General features: G+C 43.9%; 1 protein-coding gene across 1 annotated transcript; it reads right to left on the bottom strand.

Annotated features, from left to right (window-relative positions):
- Nucleotides 1–22895: 22895 nt before the first annotated feature.
- Nucleotides 22896–27777, bottom strand: LOC123443897 (polypyrimidine tract-binding protein homolog 1-like). The gene is made up of 10 exons (XM_045120446.1): nucleotides 27333–27777; nucleotides 26680–26889; nucleotides 25088–25150; nucleotides 24860–24933; nucleotides 24673–24768; nucleotides 24506–24563; nucleotides 24342–24437; nucleotides 24186–24267; nucleotides 23989–24101; nucleotides 22896–23554 (listed from the first exon to the last, which is right to left on the bottom strand). Exons 1-10 carry the CDS (start codon nucleotides 27513–27515, stop codon nucleotides 23087–23089), a joined length of 1443 nt encoding a protein of 480 aa, XP_044976381.1. The 5' UTR covers nucleotides 27516–27777; the 3' UTR covers nucleotides 22896–23086.
- Nucleotides 27778–28000: the final 223 nt, after the last annotated feature.

Below are 28000 nucleotides of genomic sequence, written 5' to 3' on the forward strand. Positions count from 1 at the left end.
CTTGGTTGTGGTAGTAGAGGGTGACCCCATCTACCACATATTGGTTTTGTTTCATGCTTAGGAATCCATATGTGCAAGTTGTGCCCAATCAAAGTAGGCATGTGGATGAAATTCCAGATTAGTGAAGTCTGAGAATATGTTAATATTTTCTTCTCGTGTTGATGAACTTGTGCAGGTCAATGTGTTGTGATTCAGCCTTAGCTTTCAACAGGAAAGTTGAAGATTATGTGTTTGTCTAGCTCCTTGTAAATTTTCATTCCATTTGGAGTCCTGTAGATATTGTTTTGGGTGCTGTCAAAATGCTTCAGAGCATAAACAGATAGTGGGAATCTGGAATTTTCACCACGTCCCTGAAATCTGATATTTTTGGGCAAGTTTGCAGCTGTGTAACTTTCTGTATGTAACTCCTCTGTGTGATATTTTTGCTTGTGCTTGTATTACTCTTGGATAGCTATTGCCACATATCTTATTAGGCATGTTTGGGTGGCTGTAGGTGCTTTGTATGTAGCTCACAAAGTGCTATGATGCTGGTTATGGCAGATTGTGTAGTTTTGGTATTTTGATGTTTGTGAGTGCATAGTTGATGGTGTGGTGATATTCTTTGCACCACCCCATCCATGTTGGTTTGTTTTATGCTTAGTGTACAGTTATGTCCAGGAACTTGCATTCCCTTCTCATGCTTGTGCTAGTGATAGAAATAGTGATGCATGCTCATATTCATCACATGCATCATGTGCTTGTTGCATCTTGAGGTGATGTTGTTCATTGGATGTTATTTTGATGTTGAGTAGCACCGGGATCGGAGAACGAGTACGTGGATTCGGGAGAGTACGTGCAGGACGAACAAGAGCAGTTCCAAGCTGAGGCTATCACACGCAAGATGATATGACCTTGATTTGATCTCTAGACTTGTTATGCTAGATTACGTTTCTTCCATCTGATGATCGCTGCCTACCACTGAAATAATTGCCTCCTGAATTGCCATGAAACCCAAACACTTATCCCTTCCTAGCAAATCTTGAATGGCTAAGTAGGCTTTGCTCAGCTACTAATGTTAGCGTTGCTAGATGCAGGTGCAGTTGTCTCATGTGATAACATGAGTTTGATATCATTATGCTAAATCTGTTATTTAATTAATGCACCTATATACTTGGTAAATAACGGAAGGCCTAGCCTTTTGCCGGGTGTTTTGTTCCGTTATTGCCGCCATAGTTACCGGTTACCGGTGTTTGATTCCATATTGATCGCTCCTAACACGTTCGGGGTTGTTGTGGGGACCCATTTGATAAATCGCGTAGTGATAAGACTTGTCCAGCAGGACCCAACATTGGTGTTAATTTGCTAATCACTTAATGATAATCTGCATAGGGAATGATCACCCCGAGGATCTTTAATCAACAACCCGGGCGAGTGCTCCTCATGAGTGTTGGTCCAAACTAGAGTCGTGTGCGGGGCCAACCCGAGGCAACTCGGGAGATGTCTATCAGGCCATTGTACGATGTGCCCATCCGGCGTGTCCTGAGACTGAGATACGCAGCTCTTATCAGGGTCGTCGACACGTCGGGAGGTCTTGCTAGTCTTGTCTTACCTTAGCGATATATCTTGCGTATAGGAATCCCGGTGAAGCTTTGGTTCTTCCCAGTGTTGAGGTTTTCCTCTAAGGAATCCGACGAGATCACGAGATTCGTGATAGAGGATTACTTTGCGGCCCGTGTACGTTTGTAATGGTCTAGTTGGAGCACCCCTGCAGGGTTTAATCTGTCGGAAAGCCATGCCCGCGGTTATGTGGCAACTTGGAATATTTGTTAACATCCGGTAATAGACAACTTAAACATAAGCTAATAAAATTGCCAACTGTGTGTGTAACAGTGACTGTCCCCTTCAAAGATCTCTCTTCGATCGGGAACACGGTGGGGTTATGATTGACGTAGGTAGGTGTTCAGGATCACTTAGTGATCATCTATTATCGACCGCTAGAATAGACCACCTTCAATTCATGTTCTACGTAAGATAGCCACCATATAAAGCTTAGGATGCTGCAACCTAAACACTCCATCTTCCAACCTAATAACTTAACTAGTTCTGGCACCGAGGTCATAGATTGTTGAGTCCCCGTGGCTCACAGATTCCTTCACAACACCAACAGGTTCAGGTACCCCCGAGACAGGTGATCCCGACGGCACGCAGCTGACATGGCAGTACGATGAGGAGAGCGACCGCCTGTATGTGAACTATCCAGAAGACTGAGGCGTGGTCGTGATCGTGGGCAAGCATGCAGGGTAGCATAATCATTTCTCATGTTTTGTAGTCCGTAGCGGAACTACCTTGTTTGGATGCGTGATGCAAATCTGATATATTTATGAGATGACAGTTGAATCCCTTATTGTCATTCCTCTATTATTTATGTATGTGTTATGTTACCATGTTTGCGAAACGCTTAGATGCGCTTCTTTCCAATTCGGGGCCTCGATCCCCAAATCGGAAAGGACCGCATCTTAGTCGTTACAATTTGGTAATCAGAGCCTTACGACCATAGGATTCTTTGTGTGATCGTACTTGGCCGAGTCGAGTCTAGTAAAATGTTTTGATTCTTAGTTATATCGGAGAGTAGGATTCTTTTTTCTCCTCTTCCATGCTCTGGTGAGGTTCCCGACTTAGGAAATCTTTATTCTACTCCTTTTCTCGCTCAAATTTTTTTTAGGATCACGCGTGTATTTGTGAAATCTATATGATTTCGATGTGATGGAATTCTGTCTTGGTGCCTCCTGTCTACCTTGATTTCTTCCGGGGAGTTGAGCTCCAGGGGATTCTTGCGCACATCGCCATCATTCAGATTTCTGAGTATCTAAGAACGAAGGATGTTCGTTATTGCTTCAATACTAGTAGTGGTGAGATGTCCCCAGTACTGGTGCAGATTGTTCGGGAGTACTGTCATACTTTGTATCATTGTGATCACGAGGGTCTGTTGTAGATGAAGGTCCGGGATTCTGGTTGTGTGTTGACGGATGTGATATAGGTGACGGGTTAGTGTAGGAGTTGTGTGATATTACTCCTTGTATCCGTGTACCAGATTGCATGACCAGATGTTTCGGGAATTCATAGGTGAGATATCAAGTAGTAACTTATAGGACATTCTTCCTACAGATGCATGATGTGAGGTTGGGATTCGATGTTCAGTGGGTGTGTTTGTTCACGGTCGTCTTACAGCGGTTCTCGTTGTGTCTTAAAGAGTCCTTGTAGCTCGCTACGACTCGGGGATACTTCGTATGTCGTGTGCACTACCTTGCACAGGATGGCTACTATAAATTCGAGCCCGTGCGATCTTATCCATGAAGATATCGGATGAAATCTCGATCATATGTTTGTTCCGAGCAGTTCTAGCTCATACTTGTTTGCAATGGTCTTAATCAGAATTTTGTCGACCGTCACTTTGAGGAAGCATTCTTACTATTTTGTTCGAGTGCAATTGCTTATTCCTGTTCAGATATTCTTGTCATTTTGATTCAGCAATTTCTTCAATTTATTCTCTGGGCTAATGTGTTGTCCGTCTTCAGGATGGCTCCACCAACTCGTCGGAACCCAGGGCGTGAGGATGTGCCGCCACCACCTCCTCCTCCCGAGAATCCTCCGCCGCCGCCTCCTCCTGCAGAGGCCTGGCAAGAGGTGATGGCTGCTACTAATGCAAACACCCAGATGCTGCTACAGTTGTTGCAAGAGAGGGGTAATCAGCAGCAAGGCAATTTTCAGCATGGTGGCAATCAGTTTGCTAATCTGAGTCAGTTCCTGTCGAATCAGCCGAAGACTTTCACTCCCTGTGACCAGTCGTTTAACGCTGAGGGTTGGATCCGTGATATGCACAAGCATTTCGAGTGTAGCAATGTTCGTCCTGATGATTTCGTCAAATTTGCTACTTTCCAGCTGAAGGGGCAAGCATCTATCTGGTGGCAATAGTTGAGGGATTCCAGAGGCGCTAGAGTGATCACTTGGGATGAGTTCTGCCGTGACTTCAGATCCCACTACATTCCTTCCAGCTTCGTGGAGGAAATGCGTGAGAAGTTCAGGCGCTTGAAGCAGGGTGGTAATTCCGTGTACAAGTACAACATTGAGTTCCACGAGCTAGCCCGATACGCCTTGCAGGATATCCCTGATCAGAAGAGCAAGATTTATCAGTTCAGAGGTGGCTTGAAAGAGGATTTGCAGTTAGCTCTTGCTTTGCACGATCCTGAGGAGTTCGACAAGTTCTACAACTTAGCTCTCAGGGCAGAGGCAGCCTTGCTCAGGGTGGAGAATTCTAAGAAGCGATTTAGAGATTCCAGCTCTTCCTCTACTCAGGTGGTTCAGAAGCAACAGAAGTTTTGGGTGTCTCCTCCTCCTCCTCGGCACTCGCAGCAGCTCAAGCATTCTGGTGGTCGTGGTTCTTCCCACCCACCCAACCCAGTCTTTTAGTAGAGATTCCAGCATCAGAAGCAAGGGCCTCCTCAGACTCAGTACCGGCAGCCAGCAGATGTTACTTGTCACAAGTGTGGGCAGAAGGGTCATTATGCCAACAAGTGCACTTCTCAGCTTCGTCTGCCGCCTCCTCCTCCAGGCAAACCTCCAAGCAATGCTCTTGTCAAGTTCAACCCCGGGTCAGCTTGAGTCAACATGGTGAATGCAGCTGATGCAGAAAACTCGTCAGATGTGATCATGGGTAACCTCCTCGTTAATGATATTCCTGCTAAAGTGTTATTTGATTCTGGTGCATCACATTGCTTCATGTCCCGTCCATTCTTTGCAAAGCATGAGTTTGTTTGTCAAGATTTGGTTAAGCCTATCTCAGTAGTTTCTCCTGGGAGATTGATGAATTCCAATTGTCGGGTCCCGGATGTTTCTGTCAGAATGGGCAGTTATTCTTTTCTGGCGTCTCCTATTGTCTTGGGCAATTCCGACATTGATTTGATCCTTGGTATGGACTAGTTGGGCATAAACAAGGCATTGATTGATTGTGAAGTTAAAGAAGTGAAGCTTACCCACTCTTCGGAGGACGTGATTATATTCGCGGCGCGCGATGATACAATCCGTCTGTTCTCTTTGAATGAAAAGGGTGAAATCAATCCTATTTTGCAAGTCCCAGTGGTCTGCGAATATGAAGATGTGTTTCCAGAAGAGCTGCCAGGCATGCCTCCGCACCGAGAAGTTGAATTTGTGATTGAGCTTGAGCCAGGTACCGAGCCGGTGTGCAAACGGCCGTACAAATTGGGTCCAGAAGGGTTGAAGGAACTTAAGAGGCAACTCGATGAGCAGGAGCGTTTGGGTCTGATCAGACCGAGCTCGTCTCCGTGGGGTTGTGGAGTTCTGTTTGTCAAGAAGAAGGATGGCACGGACTGGATGTGTGTTGATTACCGTCCATTGAACAAGAAGACAATCAGGAACAAATATCCACTTCCGAACATAACTGAGTTGTTCGAACAATTGAAAGGTGCTAAGGTCTTCTCCAAGCTCGATCTCAAAATGGGCTATCATCAAATTCGCATTCGCGAAGAAGATATTCCGAAGACGGCCTTCAGGACTAGTTTTGGCTCGTATGAGTATACGGTCATGTCTTTTGGCCTGGCAAATGCTCCTCCGACATTCTATCGATTGATGAACTACATATTCTCTCCGTTCAAGAATGACTTTGTCTTGCTCTACCTCGACGACATTCTGGTCTTTTCTGAAACTGAGGAAGAACATGAAGAACATCTCAGATTGGTGCTTGATAAGCTGAGAGAGTACAAATTGTATGCCAAGTTTTCCAAGTGTGAGTTCTGGCTGAAAGAAGTTGTCTATCTTGGTCACATTATCTCTCCCGAGGGCATCAAAGTTGATCCGTCCAAGGTGCAGGCCATTGTTGAATGGGAGCCTCCGCAGAATGTGAAACAGCTTCGAAGCTTTCTTGGGCTTGCAGGCTATTGCAAAAGGTTCGTTGAGAACTTCTCCAAGATTGCGAAGCCGCTCTCAAGTCTTCTTCAGAAAGGTGTGAAGTATGCTTGGTCTCCAGAGTGTCAGTTGGCCTTCGACACACTCAAAGAGAAGCTCACCTCCACTCCAGTCTTGGTTCCTCTGGATGATTCCAAGTCTTACCAGGTGTTCTGCGATGCTTCTCTCCAGGGTCTTGGTGCAGTTCTAATGCAAGAGAAGAAAGTGGTTTCTTATACCTCCAGGCAGTTGAAGCCAGCGAAGAAGAACTATCCTGTGCGTGATCTTGAGCTAGCAGCTGTGGTACACGCTCCGATGACTTGGAGACACCTCTTGTTGGAACGTAAGGTTGAAGTGTTCACTGATCACAAGAGTCTCAAGTACATCTTCACTCAGCCTAACCTGAATCTTCGGCAAACACGTTGGGTGGAGATGCTCCAAGATTTTAATCCGAGTGTTGAGTACACACGAGGCAAAGCTAATGTCGTGGTAGATGCTTTGAGCAGGAAGGCATACTACAACAGTCTTATTATGCAACCTCTCCAGCCTGGTCTTTGTGAGTCTTTCAGGAAGCTCAACCTTCAGTTAGTACCTCAGGGATTTCTTGCAAACCTTCAGATCTCTCCTACCTTGAAAGATCAGGTCCGAGCAGCACAGCTTCTTGACGCTATGGTGAAGAAAGTCAAGATTGGCGTGGCAAAGAGTCTTCCCAAGTATAAGTGCTTCAGCGTTGATGTCAGGGACACGTTGTTCTTTGAGGATCGTCTTGTCATTCCGAAAGGTGATCTCAGAAAGGTAATCATGGAAGAAGCTCATAACCCTCTGCTCTCTATTCATCCTGGAAGCTCCAAGATGTATCAGGACTTGAAACACACCTTCTGCTGGACTCGTATGAAGTGTGAGATTGCTCAGTTCGTAAATGAATGTGATGTATGTCGAAGGGTGAAAGCAGAGCATCAACGTCCAGCAGGTCTTTTGCATCCTTTGCCCATTCCCGAGTGGAAGTTCGATCACATTGAGATGGATTTCGTCACCGGGTTTTCGAAGTCCAAGAAGGGTAATGATGCCATCTTCGCCGTCATCGACAAGTTGAGTAAAGTGGCTCATTTTCTTGCAGTCAAGGAATCCATTTCAGCAGCTCAGCTTGCAGAGTTGTACACTTCTAGGATTGTGTCTTTGCATAGCGTGCCTATGATGATATCTTCGGATCGCGGAAGTATCTTCACTTCCAAGTTCTGGGACTCTTTTCAGTCTACGATGGGCACGAAGATCCGCTTCAGCACAGCTTTTCATCCTCAGACTAGTGGTCAAGTGGAGCGAGTCAATCAAGTTCTTGAGGATATGCTGAGAGCCTATGTTATCTCTTTTGGCATGAAGTGGGAGGATTGTCTGCCTTTTGCGGAGTTCTCGTATAACAACAGTTATCAAGCTAGTTGTGGCAAAGCTCCGTTTGAAATTCTCTATGGCAGGAAGTGTCGTACCCCGCTCAACTGGTCCGAGACCGGCGAGCGTCAGATCCTTGGGAATGATTTGATAGAAGAAGCTGAGGAGATGTGTCGGGTCATTCGCGACAACCTCAGAGCATCTCAGTCCCGTCAGAAGAGCTATTATGATAGCAAGCATCATGACATGTCTTATGAGCTTGATGATTTCGTCTATCTCAAGGTGTCGCCTATGAAGGGTATGCAGCGCTTTGGCATCAAAGGCAAGCTTGCGCCTCGTTTCGTGGGCCCGTTCAGAGTTGTTGGCAAGAGAGGCAACCTTGTGTACCAGCTTGAGCTCCCGTCAAACTTTGCAAATGTGCATGATTTGTTCCATGTCTCTCAGCTCCGGAGGTGCTTCAAGACCCCCGAGTGCACTGTTCATCTTCAAGACATCGACCTTCAGCCTGACCAATCTTATCGTGAGCATCCAATTGCGGTTCTCGACGCGACTGAGCGCAAGACCCGCAACAAGACTGTTAAATTTCTCAAAGTGCAATGGTCACACCATTCCGATAAAGAGGCTACTTGGGAACGCGAGGATCACCTCTGTTCTGAATTTCCGGAGTTCTTTCAGGCGTAGATCTCGGGGCGAGATCTTTTTGTAGTGTGGGAGAGTTTGTAATGCCCCAAGTGTGTAACCTTCCCTTTTTGGAACCTTCTTTATGTGGGTCCAACTTGTCATTGTCTTGAGAGCTATCAATGCATGTGAATTCATGTGTCACCTTGTTATTTTTCTTCCTTTGCATGCATGCATTCCATATCATGCCATGTGTCATGTGTTGTTGCTTGTGGTCATATGAGGTGATGCGTTATCTTGTGTGATATGTAGTTTTGTGATATGTGTGGTGTGGTGCAAGTCTAGTAGATTGCATGTGATAATAGGAATAGATGTGGTTTGCATAGCCTTCAAAACTATCTCCCTCCTATTTATCTCAAGCCCAAATAATTTTTTTTTGCCTCTTCTCTGTTTTAAAAATGCCCATGTGTTAGCATATTTTGTGGTGATTTTGAGATGTGGAAATGCTGTTTTAAAAGGAGTTTCAACACGTGCAAATATTCCCAAAACAGCCAATGATAATGTTGTTTTGAAAATATTTAGTTGCCCCAAATAATTCTTTTCTATTTTATTCAAATTGGTCATAATTCCCTTATGACCAGGGGTATTTGTTTTATTTTTATTCCCCATCAGTTTTGCTTTGGATTCAAACCTGCTCTGGCTTATTTAGAAAACAGAAATCCTCTCAGAGAGCCTTTCTTTCTTTCTGTCGCCAGCCTTTGCCCATTTCTCCTCCCGTGACCCAGCTACTCTCCCTCGCGCGGTGGCCCATGCAGCGCGTCCCTCCTTCCTCCTCTGATGGCGTCTACACCCCGCGCCTGCTTTCCGTCAGGTAGCAGAGAGAGTGCGCGAGCCGCTGTGAAGCGCAGACGTCGAGGACACCCCATAAAGCGTGGGCGTCCGTGCCCCTCTTCCCTAGGGTTCCCCTCTCTCCCCATCTGCGCCGCCACCTCTCTCCATCTCCCTCCTTATCTGCTTCCCCTCGGTAAGTCTCTGTAGATCAGTAACAAAGAGAAGAGAGCAGCACTCCCGGCGTCTTCCTCCTGCTCCGTCGACGTCCGGCGTCGCCGCCATGTCCAGCAGCGAGGCGATACTCCCCGCGCTCCATTCCTGTTGTCGCTGAGGTCGAGGAGTGATACATCTCAAACGTATCTATAATTTTTGATGGTTTCACGCTGTTATCTTGTCAACTTTGGATGTTTTGTTTACCTTTTATATCTTTTTTGGGACTAACTTATTAACTCAGTGCCAAGTCCAGTTCCTGTTTTTTCTGTGTTTTTGACTCTTTTCAGATCTGATTTTGGAACGGAGTCGAAACAGAATAAAATCCCCAAAATGATTTTTTCCAGAACGGAAGAAGATCACGAGGCTTGAGGGCCAAGCAAGTGGGCCCACAGGGAGCCCACAAGCCCTGTTGTCGCGGCCACGTGGGGAGGCCGCGGCAACCAAGCTTGTGGCCTCCCTAGCGCTCCCCTGCCCTAGGTCTTTGGCCTATAAATTCCCTAAAAATCCAGAAAAAATCAGGGCGTCCACGAAAACACTTTTCCGCCGCCGCAAGCTTCCGTTTCCGCGAGATCTCATCTGGAGACCCTTCCCGGTGCCGTGCCGGAGGGGACTTTGGAGTTGGAGGGCTTCTTCATCAACATCATCGCCCCTCCAATGACTCGTGAGTAGTTCACTTCAGACCTACGGGTCCGTAGTTAGTAGCTAGATGGCTTCTTCTCTCTCTTGGATCTTCAATACAAAGTTCTCCATGATCTTCATGGAGATCTATCCGATGTAATCTTCTTTGGCGGTGTGTTTGTCGAGATCCGATGAATTGTGGATTTGTGATCAGGTTATCTATGATATATATTTGAATCTTTGCTGATTTCTAATATGCATGATTTGATATCCTTGTAAGTCTCTCCGAGTCTTGGGTTTTGTTTGGCCAACTAGATCTATGATTCTTGCAATGGGAGAAGTGCTTGGTTTTGGGTTCTTACCGTGTGGTGACCTTTCCCAGTGACAGTAGGGGCATCAAGGCACACATCGTGTAGTTGCCATCAAGGGTAACAAGGTGGGCTTTGTCGTAGATATGAGATTGTCCATCTACATCATGTCATCTTGCTTAAGGCGTTACTCTATTCTTTTGGACTTAATACACTAGATGCATGCTGGATAGCGGTCGACGTGTCGAGTAATAGTAGTAGATGCAGGAAGTATCGGTCTACTTGTTTTGGACGTGATGCCTATAGATATAATCATTGCCATAGATGACGTCACGACTTTGCGCGGTTCTATCAATTGCTCGACAGTAATTTGGTCACCCACCGTCTACTTGCTTTCATGAGAGATGCCACTAGTGAACACTACGGCCCCCTGGTCTATTCACACCTATCGTTTACACCTCCGCTTTTACTTCGCTTTGTTACTTTGTTGCTTTCAGTTCTCACTTGGCAAACAATCTATATGGGATTGACAACCCCTTCATAGAGTTGGGTGCAGGTTCTTTGTGTTTGTGCAGGTACTTGTGATACTCCTTCACTGGATCGATACCTTGGTTCTCAAAACTGAGGGAAATACTTACCACCGCTGCGCTACATCACCCTTTCCGCTTCGAGGGAACATCAACGCAAGGCTCCAAGGCCACGGGAAAATCCTTTGCATATTTGCCTAGGAAGTCCCTAAAGGCGTAGTCGTAGCAGAAGGATTCCTGGTGCCGTTGCTGAGGAGAATCAAGACAAGAACAGTCTCCCGTCAGCACGTGTTTCTGGCGTCGTTGGAAGGTCTTTTGTTGCATCAGCAGAAGTATTTGTGGCACCGTTGCCGGGGAAGGAGAGATCAAGATATATCCAAGTAGGTCTCACAAACTCATCTCCTGCATTTACTTTTTTGCCAGTTGCCTCTCGTTTTTCTCTCCCCCACTTCACATTTGTCGTTTTCATTTGCCTTTCTCCTTTGCCTTTTTCTTTTGCCTTTTTGTCGTTTTCCTTTGCCGGTTTTCTTGCTTCCTTGTATGCTTGTTTGTTCGTTGAAGTCATCATGGCTGAAAAGACCAAACTTTGCGACTTCTCGAGCACTAATAATAATGATTTTATTAGTACTCCGATTGCTCCCGCCACTAGTGCGGAATCGTATGAAATCAACGCAGCTTTGTTGAATCTTGTTATGAAAGAGCAATTCTTTGGCCTTCCTAGTGAAGATGCCGCATCCCATCTCAATACCTACATTGAGCTTTGCGATATGCAAAAGAAAAGAGATGTGGATAATGACGTGATTAAGTTGAAGCTTTTTCCTTTCTCATTGCGAGATCACGCAAAAACTTGGTTTTCTTCTTTGCCGAAAAATAGTATCGATTCTTGGGATAAGTGCAAAGATGCTTACATATCCAAGTATTTTCCGCCGGCTAAGATTATCTCCTTACGTAACGATATCATGAATTTCAAGCAACTTGATCATGAACATGTTGCACAATCTTGGGAGAGGATGAAGCTTATGATTAGAAATTGTCCCGCTCATGGCTTGAGTTTGTGGATGATTATACAAATCTTTTACGCTGGTTTGAATTTCGCCTCTCGCAATATCTTGGACTCCGCCTTAGGTGGAACGTTCATGGAAATCACGTTAGGAGACACTACAAAACTGTTAGACAATATCATGACCAACTACTCTCGGTGACATACTGAAAGGTCACCTTCTAGCAAAAAGGTACACGCTATAGAAGAAATTAACTCGCTTAGTGCTAAGATGGACGAGTTGATGAATTTGGTTGCTAGTAGAAACGCTCCTTTAGATCCTAATGACATGCCACTATCTTCCTTGATTGCGAGTAGGAACAATTTTGGCAACAACAATGCTTTTAGAGGAAACTATGTTCCTAGGCCTTTTCCTAGTAACTCCTCTAACAATTATGGCAATTCCTACAACAACACTTATGGAAATCACAACAAATTACCCTCTGATTTAGAGAGTAATATCAAAGAGTTCATCAACTCTCAAAAGATTTTCAACGCGTCCATAGAGGAAAAACTACTCAAAATTGACGATTTGGCTAAGAGCGTTGATAGGATGTCTTGTGATATTGATGCTTTGAAAGTTAGATGTGCTCCTCCCAAGGTCAACTTGGATGAAACTTTGAAAGCTATGCGTGTCTCCATGAATGAGAGCAAAGAAAGAACTGCCCAAATTCGTGCTAGGCATGAATGGTTAAAAAGGGTACGTTCTAGTGATGCAAATCACGAAGATCTTAAAGTGCTTGGTGTGTCTCCTCTTGAATCTTTGTTTTCACGTGTCAAACCTATTGATGAAGGGGCTGGATATGACACTTTGGTTGAAAAACGCCCCAATGATTCGGAGTCCACCTATCTTGATGATAAAGGTGTGGAGAGTGGAGTAGAAGAAATCAAAATTTTGGGTAGTAATGAAACTCCCACTTTGGATTTCAAGGAATTCAATTATGATAGTTGTTCCTTGTTTGAATGCATTTCTTTGATGCAATCCATTGCAAACTCTCCACATGCTTATAACCAAAGCAAAGCCTTTACCGCGCATATTGTAGATGCTATCATGAAATCTCTTCAAGAGAAGCTCGAACTAGAAGTCTCTATACCTACAAAACTTCATGATGAGTGGGAACCTACTATCAAAATCAAGATCAAAAACTATGAGTACAATGCTTTGTGTGATTTGGGTGCTAGTGTTTCCGCGATTCCAAAATCTTTATGTGATATTCTTGGTTTTCATGAGATTGAAGAGTGTTCTCTTAATTTGCATCTTGCGTATTCTACTGTCAAGAAACCCATGGGAAGGATCGATGATGTTCTTATTGTTGCAAATAAGAACTATGTACCCGTGGATTTCATTATACTTGACATAGAGTGCAATCCTTCATGTCCCATTATTCTTGGTAGACCTTTCCTAAGGACTATTGGTGCTATCATCGATATGAAGGAAGGAATATTAGATTTCAATTTCCTCTAAAGAAGGGCATGGAGCACTTTCCAAGAAAGAAAATAAGATTGCCTTATGAATCTATGATGAGGGCTACTTATGGTTTGAGCACCAAAGATGACTATACGTGATTCCATCACCTTTTGCCTAGCTAAGGGCGTTAAACAATAGCGCTTGTTGGGAGGCAACCCAATGAATCTATCATTTTTCTTTCTGTTTTATGTTTTCCACACTTTCATAATTCTGTTATGATTGTGTTTTTTGTGTTTCTTTTTGCGTTTGTGCCAAGCAAAACCGTTATGATTAGTCTTGGGGATGATCATTTGGTCATGCTGGAAAAGACAAACTTTCTGCTCACGTAAAGAATTTTCATTTTTTTTATGTAAGAGATTTTGAGTTGGTTCTTTTTGCTGCTGATTGCCACACAAATTCTTCAGACTGTCATAATTTTTCAGAATTTGTTAAGTACCAGAAGTATACGAAGTATACAGATTTCTACAGACTGGTCTGTTGTTAACAGATTATGTTTTTTGTTGTGTTGGTTGCTTATTTTGATGAAACTATGGATAGTATCGGGGGGTATTAGCCATGGAAGATTGAAAATACAGTAACCCAACATCAGCATAAGTAGAATTCAAGTTTGCTACAGTACCTAAGGAAGTGGTGGTTTGCTTTCTTATACTATTGTTATCACGAGTTTCTGTTTAAGTTTCGTGTTGTGAAGTTTTCAAGTTTTGGGTGAAGTTCTTATGGACAATAAGATAAAGAGCGGCAAGAGCTCAAGCTTGGGGATGCCCAAGGCACCCCAAGAGATTAAAGGATGTCGTAAAAGCCTAAGCTTGGGGATGCCCCGGGAGGGCATCCCCTCTTTCGTCTTCAATCCATCGGTAACGTTACTTGGGGCTATATTTTTATTCACCACATGTTATGTGTTTTGCTTGGAGCGTATTGTATCGTAAGAGTCTTTTATTTTTGTTGTGTCACAATCATCCTTGCTGCACACCTAGAGAGAGAGACATGCACTCACCGTGATTTTGTCGAGCTTCACTTATATCCTTTGGTAGACAATTCAGCTCACATATGCTTCACTTATATCTTTTGAGCTACATGATTTTGCTCTATGTGCTTCACTTATATCTTTTAGAGCACGGCGGTGCGTGGCTTGGTAGTTGATCTATGCTATGAAAGTAGTCTTAAAAGGGGTAGTTATCCAAACGGATACGAAAACTTCCACCTTCATGTGCATTGAATAGTTAGAGAAGTTTGATTCATCTCAACTAGTTTTGAGTTGTGGTTATGGTAATATTGAAGTTATATTAGTCAGGTGTTGTGGATCTAGAAATACTTGTGTTGAAGTTAGTGATTCCCGTAGCATGCACGTATGGTGAACCGCTATGTGATGAAGTCTAAGCATGATTAGTCTATTGATTGTCCTCCTTTGTGTGGCGGTCGGGATCGCGCGATGGTTTATACCTACCAACCCTTCCCCTAGGAGTATGCGTTGAATGCTTTGTTTCGATTACTACTAAAAAATTTGCAACAAGTATATGAGTTCTTCATGACTAATGTTGAGTCCAAGGTTTAGATGCACTTTCACCTTCCACCATCACTATCTTCTTAGTGTCGTGCAACTTTCGCCGGTGCACAAAACCCACCATTAGCCTCCCTCAAGACAGCCACCATACCTACCTACTATGGCTTTTTCAAAGTCATTCTGAGATATATTGCCATACAACTACCACCATGACATGTGCCACCACGTCTACATTGCCATTGCATGATCGTAAGATAGCTAGCATGATGTTTCCATTAATGTCCATGCCATGCTAGATCATTGTCACGGTACACTACCGAAGGCATTTCATAATAGAGTCATCGTTGCTCTAAGTTTTGAGTTGTAAGTGTGATGATCATCATTGATGGAGCATTGTCCCATGTGAGGAAATAAAAGAGGCCAAATATGCCCACCAAATAAAAAAAGAGGACAAAGAGCCCATCCAAAAAAGAGTGAGAGAAAAAGAGAGAAGGGACAATGCTACCACCTTTCCACACTTGTGCATATTAAGCACCATGATCTTCATGATTGAGAGTCTCTCGTTTTGTGACCACCATATAGCTAGTGGGAAATTTTCATTATATAACTTGGCTTGTATATTCCAATGATAGGCATCCTCAAAATTGCCTTAGGTCTTCGTGAGCAAGCAAGTTGGATGCACACCCACTAGTTTTCTTTAAGAGCTTCCACATACTCTTAGCTCTAGTGCATCATTTGTATGGCAATCCCTACTCATTCACATTGATATCTATTGATGAGCATCTCCACAGCTCATTGATATGCCTAGTTAATGTGACCACCTTCTCTTTTTTTGTCTTGCAACCTCCACCACACTCCACACCACTTATAGTTCTAAAACCATGGCTCATGCTCATATATTGCGTGAGAGTTGAAAAAGTTTGAGAAAGTAAAGGTGTGAAAACAATTACTTGGCCAATACCGGGGTTGTGCATGATTTAAATTCGTTGTGCAATGATGATAGAGCATAGCCAGACTATATGATTTTGTAGGGATAACTTTCTTTTGGCCTTGTTATTTTGAAAGTTCATGATTACCTTGCTAGATTGCTTGAATTATTATTGTTTCCACGTCAATAGAAAACTATTGTTTTGAATCTAATGGATCTGAACATTCACGTCACATAAGAGGAGTTACAAAGGACATCTATGCTAGGTAGCATGAAAGCATCAAAAATTCATTCTTTATCACTTCCCTACTCGAGGACGAGCAGGAGTTAAGCTTGGGGATGCTTGATACGTCTCAAACGTATCTATAATTTTTGATGGTTCCACGGTGTTATCTTGTCAACTTTGGATGTTTTGTTTACCTTTTATATCTTTTTTGGGACTAACTTATTAACTCAGTGCCAAGTGCGAGTTCCTGTTTTTTCTGTGTTTTTTGACTCTTTTCAGATTTGATTTTGGAACGGAGTCCAAACGGAATAAAATCCCCAAAATGATTTTTTTCCAGAACGGAAGAAGATCAGGAGGCTTGAGGGCCAAGCAAGTGGGCCCACAGGGAGCCCACAAGCCCTGTTGCCGCGGCCACAGGGGGAGGTCGCGGCAACCAAGCTTGTGGCCTCCCTAGCGCTCCCCTGCCCTAGGTCTTTGGCCTATAAATTCCCTAAAAATCCAGAAAAAATCAGGGCGTCCACGAAAACACTTTTCCGACGCCGCAAGCTTCCGTTTCCGTGAGGTCTCATCTGGAGACCCTTCCCGGTGCCCTGCCGGAGGGGACTTTGGAGTTGGAGGGCTTATTCATCAACATCATCGCCCCTCCAATGACTCGTGAGTAGTTCACTTCAGACCTACGGGTCCGTAGTTAGTAGCTAGATGGCTTCTTCTCTCTCTTGGATCTTCAATACAAAGTTCTCCATGATCTTCATGGAGATCTATCCGATGTAATCTTCTTTGGCGGTGTGTTTGTCGAGATCCGATGAATTGTGGATTTGTGATCAGATTATCTATGATATATATTTGAGTCTTTGCTGATTTCTAATATGCATGATTTGATATCCTTGTAAGTCTCTCCGTGTCTTGGGTTTTGTTTGGCCAACTAGATCTATGATTTTTGCAATGGGAGAAGTGCTTGGTTTTGGGTTCTTACCGTGTGGTGACCTTTCCCAGTGACAGTAGGGGCATCAAGGCACACATCGTGTAGTTGCCATCAAGGGTAACAAGGTGGGCTTTGTCGTAGATATGAGATTGTCCATCTACATCATGTCATCTTGCTTAAGGCGTTACTCTGTTCTTTTGGACTTAATACACTAGATGCATGCTGGATAGCGGTCGACGTGTGGAGTAATAGTAGTAGATGCAGGAAGTATCGGTCTACTTGTTTTGGACGTGATGCCTATAGATATAATCATTGCCATAGATGACGTCACGACTTTGCGCGGTTCTATCAATTGCTCAACAGTAATTTGGTCACCCACCGTCTACTTGCTTTCATGAGAGAAGCCACTAGTGAACACTACGTCCCCCGGGTCTATTCACACCTATCGTTTACACCTCCGCTTTTACTTTGCTTTGTTACTTTGTTGCTTTCAGTTCTCACTTGGCAAACAATCTATAAGGGATTGACAACCCCTTCATAGCGTTGGGTGCAGGTTCTTTGTGTTTGTGCAGGTACTTGTGATACTCCTTCACTGGATCAATACCTTGGTTCTCAAAACTGAGGGAAATACTTACCACCACTGCGCTACATCACCCTTTCCACTTCGAGGGAACATCAACGCAAGGCTCCAAGGCCACGGGGAAATCCTTTGCATATTTGCCTAGGAAGTCCCTAAAGGCGTAGCCGTAGCAGAAGGATTCCTGGTGCCGTTGCTGAGGAGAATCAAGACAAGAACAGTCTCCCGTCAGCATGTGTTTCTGGTGCTGTTGGAAGGTCTTTTGTTGCATCAGCAAGGAGCGACCTCACTGACGGCAAGAGCTCGCCAACGCCTCGGCCTCTGTGCACTTCAACCTCTGCTTCGGTCTACGGCAGATCATCTTCTTCCCCTCCAGTCGGACTCCTCCTCCGATCGGCGGCTATCCTTCCTTCCCTGTGTGAGCCGGCCTTCTCCTCCCCTCTCCCTCGAGTAGATCCGGCGAGAGGACTCGAAGTGCGTCCCTGTCCCGAGCAGCAATAGATGTTGTGTGCGCGTATGTTGCATGAGTGTGCTCTGTGTAGTTAGTTGCTGATGTTGGTGCAGGTGGTGTAGCAGTAGCAGCAGGTGCTCGTCTCCCCCCTTCGTGGCGCAGCAGCAGTAGTAGTTAGCCCCGGCAGCCTCCCTCTCGCCGGCGTCTAGCTGTGGGTAGAGCAGAGTCGTATGTCAGTATACCTACCATACCCCCTTCTCTCTGTCAGATCCCGATGAGAGTCCTAGTGGTTAGCAGCGCGTACAGTTGTTTGTGTTCTGTCACGTGCAGGGTTCGAATCCCAGTTGGTGCACCCCCCCCCCCTTTGTTTATTTTTCTGTTTCATCGGTAGAATAGCTGCAGTAGAGGAGATATCTCTGTAAACTTCCCTTCTCTGTCGAAGCAGTGGCAGTAGCAGGGTGGCAACAGCAGCAGAACAGGTTCAGAGGGGCTTGGGTTCGAACCCCCCCCCCCCCCCCAAGCCCTTATATTTTTTATATTTTTCTCTTTTATTGTGTATTGCTATTGCTAGCAACAGTGACTGCAGGTGCATGTGAGTCGGGTTATTTATGCTAGTCGTTTCCTTCTTTTGTGGTGTATTTGATTTTGCTGCATGTGAAGATTTCATTTGTGTAGCTATGTGTGGTGTTATGTTGTGTAGTGGTGTAATAGGTTTGTGGTGCAAGTGTGTGTATGTGAGATGGTGATAAGATGTGGAGGTGTTTTGCTTGTGCCCCTTGTGGTGCAAGTAGTGCGTGTAGTGATGTGGGGGGGGGGGTTCCCCCTCACCCACCTTGTGTTGTGTAGGTGCTCTCCTCTTGATGTGTGTGTAAGGGAGTGGTGACCTACCCATGCCCAAAGCTTGGTGAGCCTTGCATGTACACTTGTGCTATCTTGTGAGTGTATGAGTAGAGTGCATGATGTGTGTGTAGCTAGTGGTTCTAGCAAGTGTGGGTGAAGTTATGCATCTGCTTGATGTGTGTGGTGTATGATGGTGTGCCAAGGCACATGAGCATGAGGTCTACCCCTCATGTGCACCTTTTTTATTGTGGACATGTGCAAGAGCTTGACCAAGTGTTGCTCTAGTGAATAGAACATGTGATGATGCACTATTCACTAGATAAGATTCCATGTAGTCTTTCTTTTCTAGTTTGTGCCCTTTTGTTCCAAGCAAGTGCATATGTTTTATATATGTTTTTGGGGAAGAATCATCCCAGGAATCCATTGGTGAAGTCATTTTTGCCTTTGGAACATTTTCTGGAGATGACATATTTCAGATTTGTTCCATGTTTAGGGCTTGGTTCCATGTGATGTGGTGAGCCCAAGGGTTTGTTTCTTGGTTGTGGTAGTAGAGGGTGACCCCCTCTACCACATATTGGTTTTGTTTCATGCTTAGGAATCCATATGTGCAAGTTGTGCCCAATCAAAGTAGGCATGTGGATGAAATTCCAGATTAGTGAAAATCTGAGATTTTCACCAAGTCTGAGAATCTGTTTGTATTTTCTTCTCCTGTTGATAAGCTTGTGCAGTTCAGTGTGTTGTGATTCAGCCTTAGCTTTCAAGTGGAAAGTTGAAGATTATGTGCTTGTCTAGCTCCCTGTAAATTTTCATTCCATTTGGAGTCCTGTAGATATTGTTTTGGGTGCTGTCAAAATGCTTCAGAGCATAAACAGATAGTGAGAATCTGGAATTTTCACTAAGTCCCTGAAATCTGATATTTTTGGGCAAGTTTGCGGCTGTGTAACTTTCTGTGTGTAACTCCTTTGTGTGATATTTTTGCTTGTGCTTGTAGTACTCTTGGATAGCTACTGACACATATCTTATTTGGCATGTTTGGGTGGTTGTAGGTGCTTTGTATGTAGCTCACAAAGTGCTATGATGCGGTTTATGGCAGGTTGTGTAGTTTTGGTATTTTGATGTTTCTGAGTGCATAGTTGATGGTGTGGTGATATTCTTTGCACCACCCCATCCATGTTGGTTTGTTTTATGTCTTGGCAACCTGGATATACCAGAGATATGCCTTTGGAGTGTGTTGTGATGAATTTGACACGTAGCACTTCATTTCTTGTTTCGTTGTTTCCCGTTGATCCGTAGCTCCGTTTGTAATGTTCTTTATATGCTTTTGCATCGTTTTCACGAGACGCATCTGATCATGTCATTCTCATGCATGTCAAGATAGCTTAGGGTACAGTTCTGTCCAGGAACTTGCATTCCCTTCTCATGCTTGTGCTAGTGATAGAAATAGTGATGCATACTCATATTCATCTCATGCATCATGTGCTTGTTGCATCTTGAGGTGCTGTTGTTCATTGGATGTTATTTTTATGTTGGGTAGCACCGGGATCGGAGAACGAGTACGTGGATTCGGGAGAGTACGTGCAGGACGAACAAGAGCAGTTCTAAGCTGAGGATATCACAGGCAAGATGATATGACCTTGATTCGATCTCTAGACTTGTTATGCTAGATTACGTTTCTTTCATCTTATGATCGCTGCCTACCACTGAAATAATTGCCTCATGAATTGCCATGAAACCCAAACACTTATCCCTTCCTAACAAATCTTGAATGGCTAAGTAGGCTTTGCTCAGCTACTAATGTTAGCGTTGCTAGATGCAGGTGCAGTTGTCTCATGTGATAACATGAGTTTGATATCATTATGCTAAATCTGTTATTTAATTAACGCACCTATATACTTGGTAAATAACGGAAGGTCTAGCCTTTTGCCGGGTGTTTTGTTCCGTTATTGCCGCCATAGTTACCGGTTACCGGTGTTTGATTCCATATTGATCGCTCCTAACACATTCGGGGTTGTTGTGGGGACCCCCTTGATAAATCGCGTAGTGATAAGACTTATCCGGCAGGACCCAACATTGGTGTTAATTTCTAATCACTTAATAATAATCTACATAGGGAATGATCACCCCGAGGATCTTTAATCAACAACCCGGGCCAGTGCTCCTCATGAGTGTTGGTCCAAACTAGAGTCGTGTGCGGGGCCAACCCGAGGCAACTCGGGAGATGTCTATCAGGCCATTGTACGTTGTGCTCATCCGGCGTGTCCTGAGACTGAGATACGCAGCTCTTATCAGGGTCGTCGACACATCGGGAGGTCATGCTAGTCTTGTCTTACCTTAGCGATATATCTTGTGTATAGGAATCCCAGTGAAGCTTTGGTTCTTCCCAGAGTTGAGGTTTTCCTCTAAGGAATCCGACGAGATCACGAGATTCGTGATAGAGGATTACTTTGCGGCCCGTGTACGTTTGTAATGGTCTAGTTGGAGCACCCCTGCAGGGTTTAATCTGTCGGAAAGCCGTGCCCGCGGTTATGTGGCAACTTGGAATATTTGTTAACATCCGGTAATAGACAACTTAAACATAAGCTAATAAAATTGCCAACTGTGTGTGTAACAGTGATTGTCCCCTTCAAAGATCTCTCTTTGATCGGGAACACGGTGGGGTTATGATTGACGTAGGTAGGTGTTCAGGATCACTTAGTGGTCATCTATTATCGACCGCTAGAATAGACCACCTTCAATTCATGTTCTACGTAAGATAGCCACCATATAAAGCTTAGGATGCTGCAACCTAAACACTCCATCTTCCAACCTAATAACTTTACTAGTTCTGGCACCGAGGTCATAGATTGTTGAGTCCCCGTGGCTTACAGATTCCTTCACAACACCAACAGGTTCAGGTACCCCCGAGACAGGTGATCCCGACGGCACGCAGCTGACGTGGCAGTACGATGAGGAGAGCGACCGCCTGTATGTGAACTATCCAGAAGACTGAGGCGTGGTCGTGATCGTGGGCAAGCATGCAGGGTAGCATAATCATTTCTCATGTTTTGTACTCCCTCCGTTCCTAAATATAAGTCTTTTAAGCGATTTCACTAAGGGTCTACATACGGAGCAAAATGATTGAATCTATACTCTAAAGTATGTCTATATACATCCGTTATAGTCCATTAGTGAAATCTCTACGAAGACTTATATTTAGGAACGGAGGGAGTAGTCCGTAGCGAAACTACCTTGTTTGAATGCGTGATGTAACTCTGATATATTTATGAGATGACAGTTGAATCCCTTATTGTCATTCCTCTATTATTTATGTATGTGCTATGTTACCATGTTTGCGAAACGCTTAGATACGCTTCTTTCCAATTCGGGGCCTCGATCCCCAAATCGGAAAGGACCGCATCTTAGTCGTTACATCAAGCCATCCATCGGCCGCTCCCCCAGTCCCCTTCCATGCACGAAACTGATCTCTGTTGGTTCCCCAGCAGAGTGCCAACCAGCATCAAGGTACCGCAGGCTGCAGATACTACGTACTCTCTCATCACTTCCTCAGTTGCTGGTCAACCAACACCAAAGTCCTCAAGCTGCTCCTCTCCTCTGTTTCTTTTCCACCGATTGTAGTTGTTTCTTTCACTGTTTTTTTACAACAAAGTGGTTCATGATTTTTCCATTGTATACCCCCCTTAGTTAACGACCGAACTGATGATTTATGGATTGTTTATGGAAGGACACAAGTATCAGTCTTCAGTTGACTGGTTCAGCGTTTCAAGCACATTATTGTTTCAGTTGTTTGTTTGACATACCGCATGGCAAAATCCAAATTCATATAGTTGTTTGTTTGACATTGATCTTTAATAATTATTCATAATTGTTATATCGTGTAAACAGAAGTTTGATATCCGTGGGAATTTTTTTCATTCTGCTTGGAATCACATATGAACCACACAAGTGTACCAAGAGTTCTTATTTATTCTATTTTCCATTGCACGTCGCTGGGTTACTACAAACAACAATGACCCCTTGTGATTTTATGAACGTTGATAACTTCTCCGTATGAAATTATGTAGAGCAACTGGGCTCATTATTGTGATCTACCATCGTCAACAACATTGATATTTCACACCCATTTCAAGCTGGTGCCGCCCGTGTTGTCCAAAAGTCGTGTGTGCTCTCCGTGCTAGGCCGCAGCCTTTTTCTTGAGGTGTCTGTTGATTCTACCCATATCATCCAGGTTTCTATGGAAGAGGAACGAGAGTATAGCGTATAGGTGATTTCTTAAATCCAATGATTTTCCACATATGTTTCCAAGACAAATTGTCACTATTTTTCTGCTACCACAATGATTCATCTCCATGCAGTCCAAATGATATACATACATCAGTAATCTATTGGTTAAGTGAAGTCACTTACATGAGAAGAATCAGAAGTTAGAGTTTATGCTCTACACTAGCAATATGAAGTGTAGTAATAATATAATTAAATCATTATCTACATATATCAAATATGTCATAGTATTTATTTGAATTGTTGTCTTATTTGATATGTGGATGTTACTTCAAAAATTCACAACAAATTTCTGCAACAACGCGTTGGGCGTCATCTAGTGTGCACCAAAACTGAGCACACAACTACGAAGTCAGGAGCCACAATAAAATGGTCGCCGGCAAGTACTCGCACATGCGTTTCTTACATACACATAAGCTAGCTAGCGATTAAACGGATGAAGCGGCCTACCAAATCGAGGATACTGACCTCCCTGCCCCTGGAAGGCCATCATCTGCGGCCCGGCACCAGGAGGAAACTGCTGGTTGCCATATACCGGAAACTGCGGCATTGATTGCATATGACCTTGAGGAAATGGCGGGCCTCTGTAACCTGGACCTTGCATCATTTGAGGACCTGGAGGTAGCTGCTGCCTTCCATGGCCAGGGAATGACATCGCTTGATGATTGGGCATCTGTTGATTTCCTTGGACTGAATGCTGTGCCATTTGAGCTTGATTTGAGCCTTGCTGGAACCCTGGGGCTCCATAGCCTTGTGGGACTCCCTGGCTGGCGCATGGTGGTGCTGTAGAGCCAACAGCAAGCATTGGCTGAGGACCAAGAATGGAAGGTTCATGGTTAGCTGGAGCACTGTTCCCCCCAGTGTAATCTCGGCCTCGCTCATTATTGATCTGAAACAAGATAAAAACATCACCAAGGATTTAATATCTGATATTAGTACATATCAGCCACAATTAGTTCTGCCTGGTGCATCAAATTTTTTATCTCCCAGCACGATGATACATGTGTTATACTCCCTCCTTTCCTAAATATATGTCTTTTTAGAGGTTTCATTAAAAGACTACATACGAATGTATATAGACATACTTTATAGTGTAGATTTAATCATTTTGCTCCGTATATAGCCTCCTAGTGAAATATCTAAAAAGACATATAATCCCTCCGTCCGGAATTACTTGTCGCACAAATTGATAAAAATGGATGTATCTAGAACTAAAATACATCTAGATACATCCATTCCTATGACAAGTATTTCCGGACGGAGGGAGTATTTAGGAACGGAGGGAGTACCAAATTTGAACATAATGAGGGAGTGGTGAATTACCCTAACATTAAGATCGGTATGGCGTGAAAACGCGAGGTGAAGCTTGCAATATCCACCTTCATAGATGCTGTGTCCTTCTAATGCTTCCTTTGCTTTAACTGCAGTTTGAATATCTGCAAGAAAGGCGTAAAAGTTTGAGAGACATGCTGCACGCCAAAACTTTTGAGTCTTGTGTGCTTGTAAATTGATCTTTTTACCTGGATACTGGATTAGTGCGTGGAAGCCAGAGTTCTTCTCAAAAATAGCAATCTTTTGTACAAACCCAAAAGCAGAAAAGACCTGCCAATTACAGGAACAACTGGTTGGTGCCAAGTGTTTTACATATGATGGTTTCACGGTATTTAATACATTACCTCATGAAGAGCATCTATTGTAACAATATACTGCATATTCTCAACTGACGCAAGCAGAACATTGCTCTCTGCCTCCTCCTTTTTCCCATCCTGGGCCTAACCCACAACTATGTTAGCATAAGAACAATATCTAATCATATATGCACGGAGGTTAGAAGTATTACCACTCCAGATCCCTCAATAGCAGAAGGTGCAAGGGGAAGGTATGGGTTTGTATAGTCCCTAAAGAGGAAAAAGAAACCAATAAGTAAAGGATCTTTTGAACGCCAAAATGAGAGGAAATAGGTGAATGTGATGAACATTCATCAAGCAGCAAGACGGCAATTCTTACCTACTCCTGTGACTCTGAAACTTGACATTTAGAACAGAGTGTGCTGAATAATTTATTCTTAAAGTGCAGGACCCATCAAGTTCTGGAAGCAAGTAGCTGCAGCAGAAGCATAAATAGTTATCCATCAGTCTTGAAAAATAGTACAATAGAAATATATATATATATATATATAGCCTGAGAACAATACCTAGGAATGCATCTGCCATCCAGAGCAGCTTTTGCAGATGATGCAGTCTCAGCATCAGAGAATTGTATCAATGCCTAGAAGACAGAAAAAAGAACATATTCGTATAAAATCTACCAGGACAAAGATAAGGAAATCATGCTGCTTGTTCTTATAAAGAGAAGCCACCATGCGAGAGTTCAAGGGATGATCAGATGAGAACTGTTACTAAATTACAAGTTAAACCGTTACCTGGTAACCAGATGCCTTCTCAAAGGTAGCAATCTTGTGAACATATCCAAAAGCAGAAAATACCTGGGTAAATAAAGATAGGCTGTCAATATGACAAGTAAAATAATGTAGTAAAACCAAATGCATGCATTTAGATAATTGGAAAGACAAGCAAGCTTAAATCAGGAAAATAAGCTACAAAGGCCAACTAATATCTGAATGCAGAGCACCACAAAGACTTTAATATAAAGCATGAAGAAAAGCAGAGAAGCATACAAAGTAAATTCCTCACTAACCATGACACTCACGGGTAAGAGTTTGGAGACAAGTTTTGTGGTTTTACTAGCAAATCATTTTTTCAAATGGAGTCTTCTAAACCGCTAAAAATACAAAAAGATGAAATAATTATACTATGTTTATCCTGACACAATTATAACCATAGAAGTTCTAATTATGTTATTACCGAGTCAAAACTTCCCATTTGCTAGCGTTTATAACAGATGGCGAAGAAAAGGAAGGAATTCAGCAAGCAACAAATCTACATAGCATTGATATTCCAGTGCCGTCGCTAAAAAAAGGAACTACGAGTTCAGCTAGCCAAGGTTCCAACACTAAAAAAACAACTTTTAGGCATGTCTTCGCATCGGCAAGTGGTAAACTGTTAAAAAAGTGCAACCTCAATTGAACAGAATTGAGCACAGGTTTGTCAGCACTTGGGACTTGAGGGCATAGAAAGTGATAGAAGCATTTCCTAAAGCCAAACAAGCACAAAGTGTATAACAAAGGATACACTGCATGTTGAGGCTTTACGCCTTTACTGATCAATTGCTGTAGATTTTAAAATTTACTGATCTATAGTTATGTATAAGTATAGGCTAACTGTTCAAGGCTCCAACAAGATAACTGTTATAGGATTGCTCCGTAACATCATTTATGTGTGATGCAAAATATTATTTGCCGATATTCTTTTAGGGCATGAATAATGTATGCATGTTTAGTTGTTTTGGCAAAAAGAAACAAATTATTGCCTCAAGCCTATTTGTGATATAACAGGGAACCACAATTCTAGCATCTTCATCTTGTGTTATCCTTATGGTAACAGCTTCATCTTGTCCTGATGGCTTTCTGGAGATAGTTCTAAACAATGCTATCCACACATCTTTATTTGTTCCTGTACACATCGTGTCAAGTACTTCGGAAACATTAAATTCAAAAAGCATTTCATGCAATCCTCATTGAGACAACATGTAAACCAACTTTTTGGCACTAGGTATTACGTAGTCAACAAACATGAGGAGGGAGGGAGGAAGGGGGAGGGTGGGAGGAAGAGAGGGAGGGAGTGGATGTTAACATCCTAGTGGAGGATATAGTTTGAGGGAAGGGAAGGGGGTAGGGCAGCGATGAGTAAGGGAGAGGAAACAAACACACACAGTTGTTCCTGATGCGGTTGCCAGTCATGATACTCCGTGACAACGGCCTGCTAATCCATTTGGACCATGTAAAAAATGGGCTACAAGTTACTAAGGCAGTCCTGGCAAATCAAATTAATCCTGCAGACAACATCAGACTAAGTAAACAACAGAAATAATGTTACAACTCTTTAACTTCCTTACCAGGTGCAAAACATCTATGCTCACAGCATCTGGCAGAACACCCTCCATTGTCACTAGCAAAACATTGCCTGCAGCATCCCCGGTATTCTTGCTGTTGACAATCTCCTGTCTATTGGAGTACTGAAGGTACACATTTTTGCCTCTTACCTGTGCTGGCTCGGCTGATGATGCATAATATGATATCATAGCAATTGCCTGATTTTGGTCAGCCTGCAAAGACAGCGTGTAAAACTTATCTTCTGTTTGGTATCTGAGCATACTCATATTACAGTCTGGACTTGTATTTTTCCGCATAATGGGTTATAATTCCTTGAGACAAACTCCAGACACAATTTCCATCAAGATTGCGCTCGTTTTTGTAAAGAACATGACAACAACTAAGGTTGGTTCATGTGCCAAGATATCTTATGGCTCTAAAGGCCTTAACTGTTTATGAATGGTGAACTGGGTGGCGCCAGGCAGCTTTGGCCACAGCAACTCACTGACTAAATACACGAACAGGACGCCCCTTTACCAAAAAAAAAAAAAAGCAAGGCTAAAATACGCTCATCCACAACTCGATCTGGGAGGAAGGGGTGGGTGGCTGGCTGAGGGACGCACATAGGCCGAAACTAGAACGAGAATACAATCAAGGATCTGGAACTAATACTCACGAATTCGATGAACGCCTGGTTCCTGTTGGCGCCGACGTTGCACTTGGTGTTGACGACCTTGCCGAAGAGGCTCCCCAGCTCGGTCAGCTCCTCGTCCGTGCACTCCCACGGCAGGTTCCTCACGTGTATCACCTTCGATGGAGGCTGGGTGTACCGGAACTGCGGGTTCCCGCCGGAAGCCATCCCCACTCCCGCAAAAGCTCCTCCTACCTCTCGATCTTAACTCGGCACTGATCGCGATAAACAGATCCCCTTAGGAGGAAACTGCCAGTGGATACGCACGCAACCAAGGCGCATAAAGTAGGAGCCTGTACTTAACGGCGGCGAGCGGCCGTTGCGGTTCTCGTCGACGATGTGGAGAGGCGAAAGGCCGGACCGGAGGAAGACGAGTTGGATTTGGATTCTCAAATCAAAAGGCTTCGGAGCAGCCTGCCTAGGGTTTCGTGTGGGGATCCTCGGAAGAGAGTATGGAGCAAACTTCGGACAAATGGGCCGTCGCCACGGATTATTGGACCGACACAGGCCCGGCATGGCGTGCGAATAAAAGGTCAGGCCGGCCTTCGGCTCGTCACGGAACAACGCCGGGCCAGCACAGCCTTAAGGCCTCGTTTGGCACGAAGGGATTCAACATGTTTCGAGAAGAAAATCGTCGAAAGGGACAGAAACCC

The sequence above is a fragment of the Hordeum vulgare genome, chromosome 3H (genome assembly GCF_904849725.1).
Source record: "Hordeum vulgare subsp. vulgare chromosome 3H, MorexV3_pseudomolecules_assembly, whole genome shotgun sequence".
NCBI lineage: Eukaryota > Viridiplantae > Streptophyta > Magnoliopsida > Poales > Poaceae > Hordeum > Hordeum vulgare.

Bases quoted from the DNA above. Each gene is read 5' to 3' on its own strand.
- LOC123443897 (XM_045120446.1), bottom strand. From the start codon at position 27,515: ATGGCTTCCGGCGGGAACCCGCAGTTCCGGTACACCCAGCCTCCATCG. The intron at 24,934-25,087 runs GTAACGGTTTAA...TCTGTCTTCTAG, and splicing joins AGAAGGCATCTGGTTACCAG to GCATTGATACAATTCTCTGA. The intron at 24,102-24,185 runs GTAAAAAGATCA...CCTTTCTTGCAG, and splicing joins CGCACTAATCCAGTATCCAG to ATATTCAAACTGCAGTTAAA.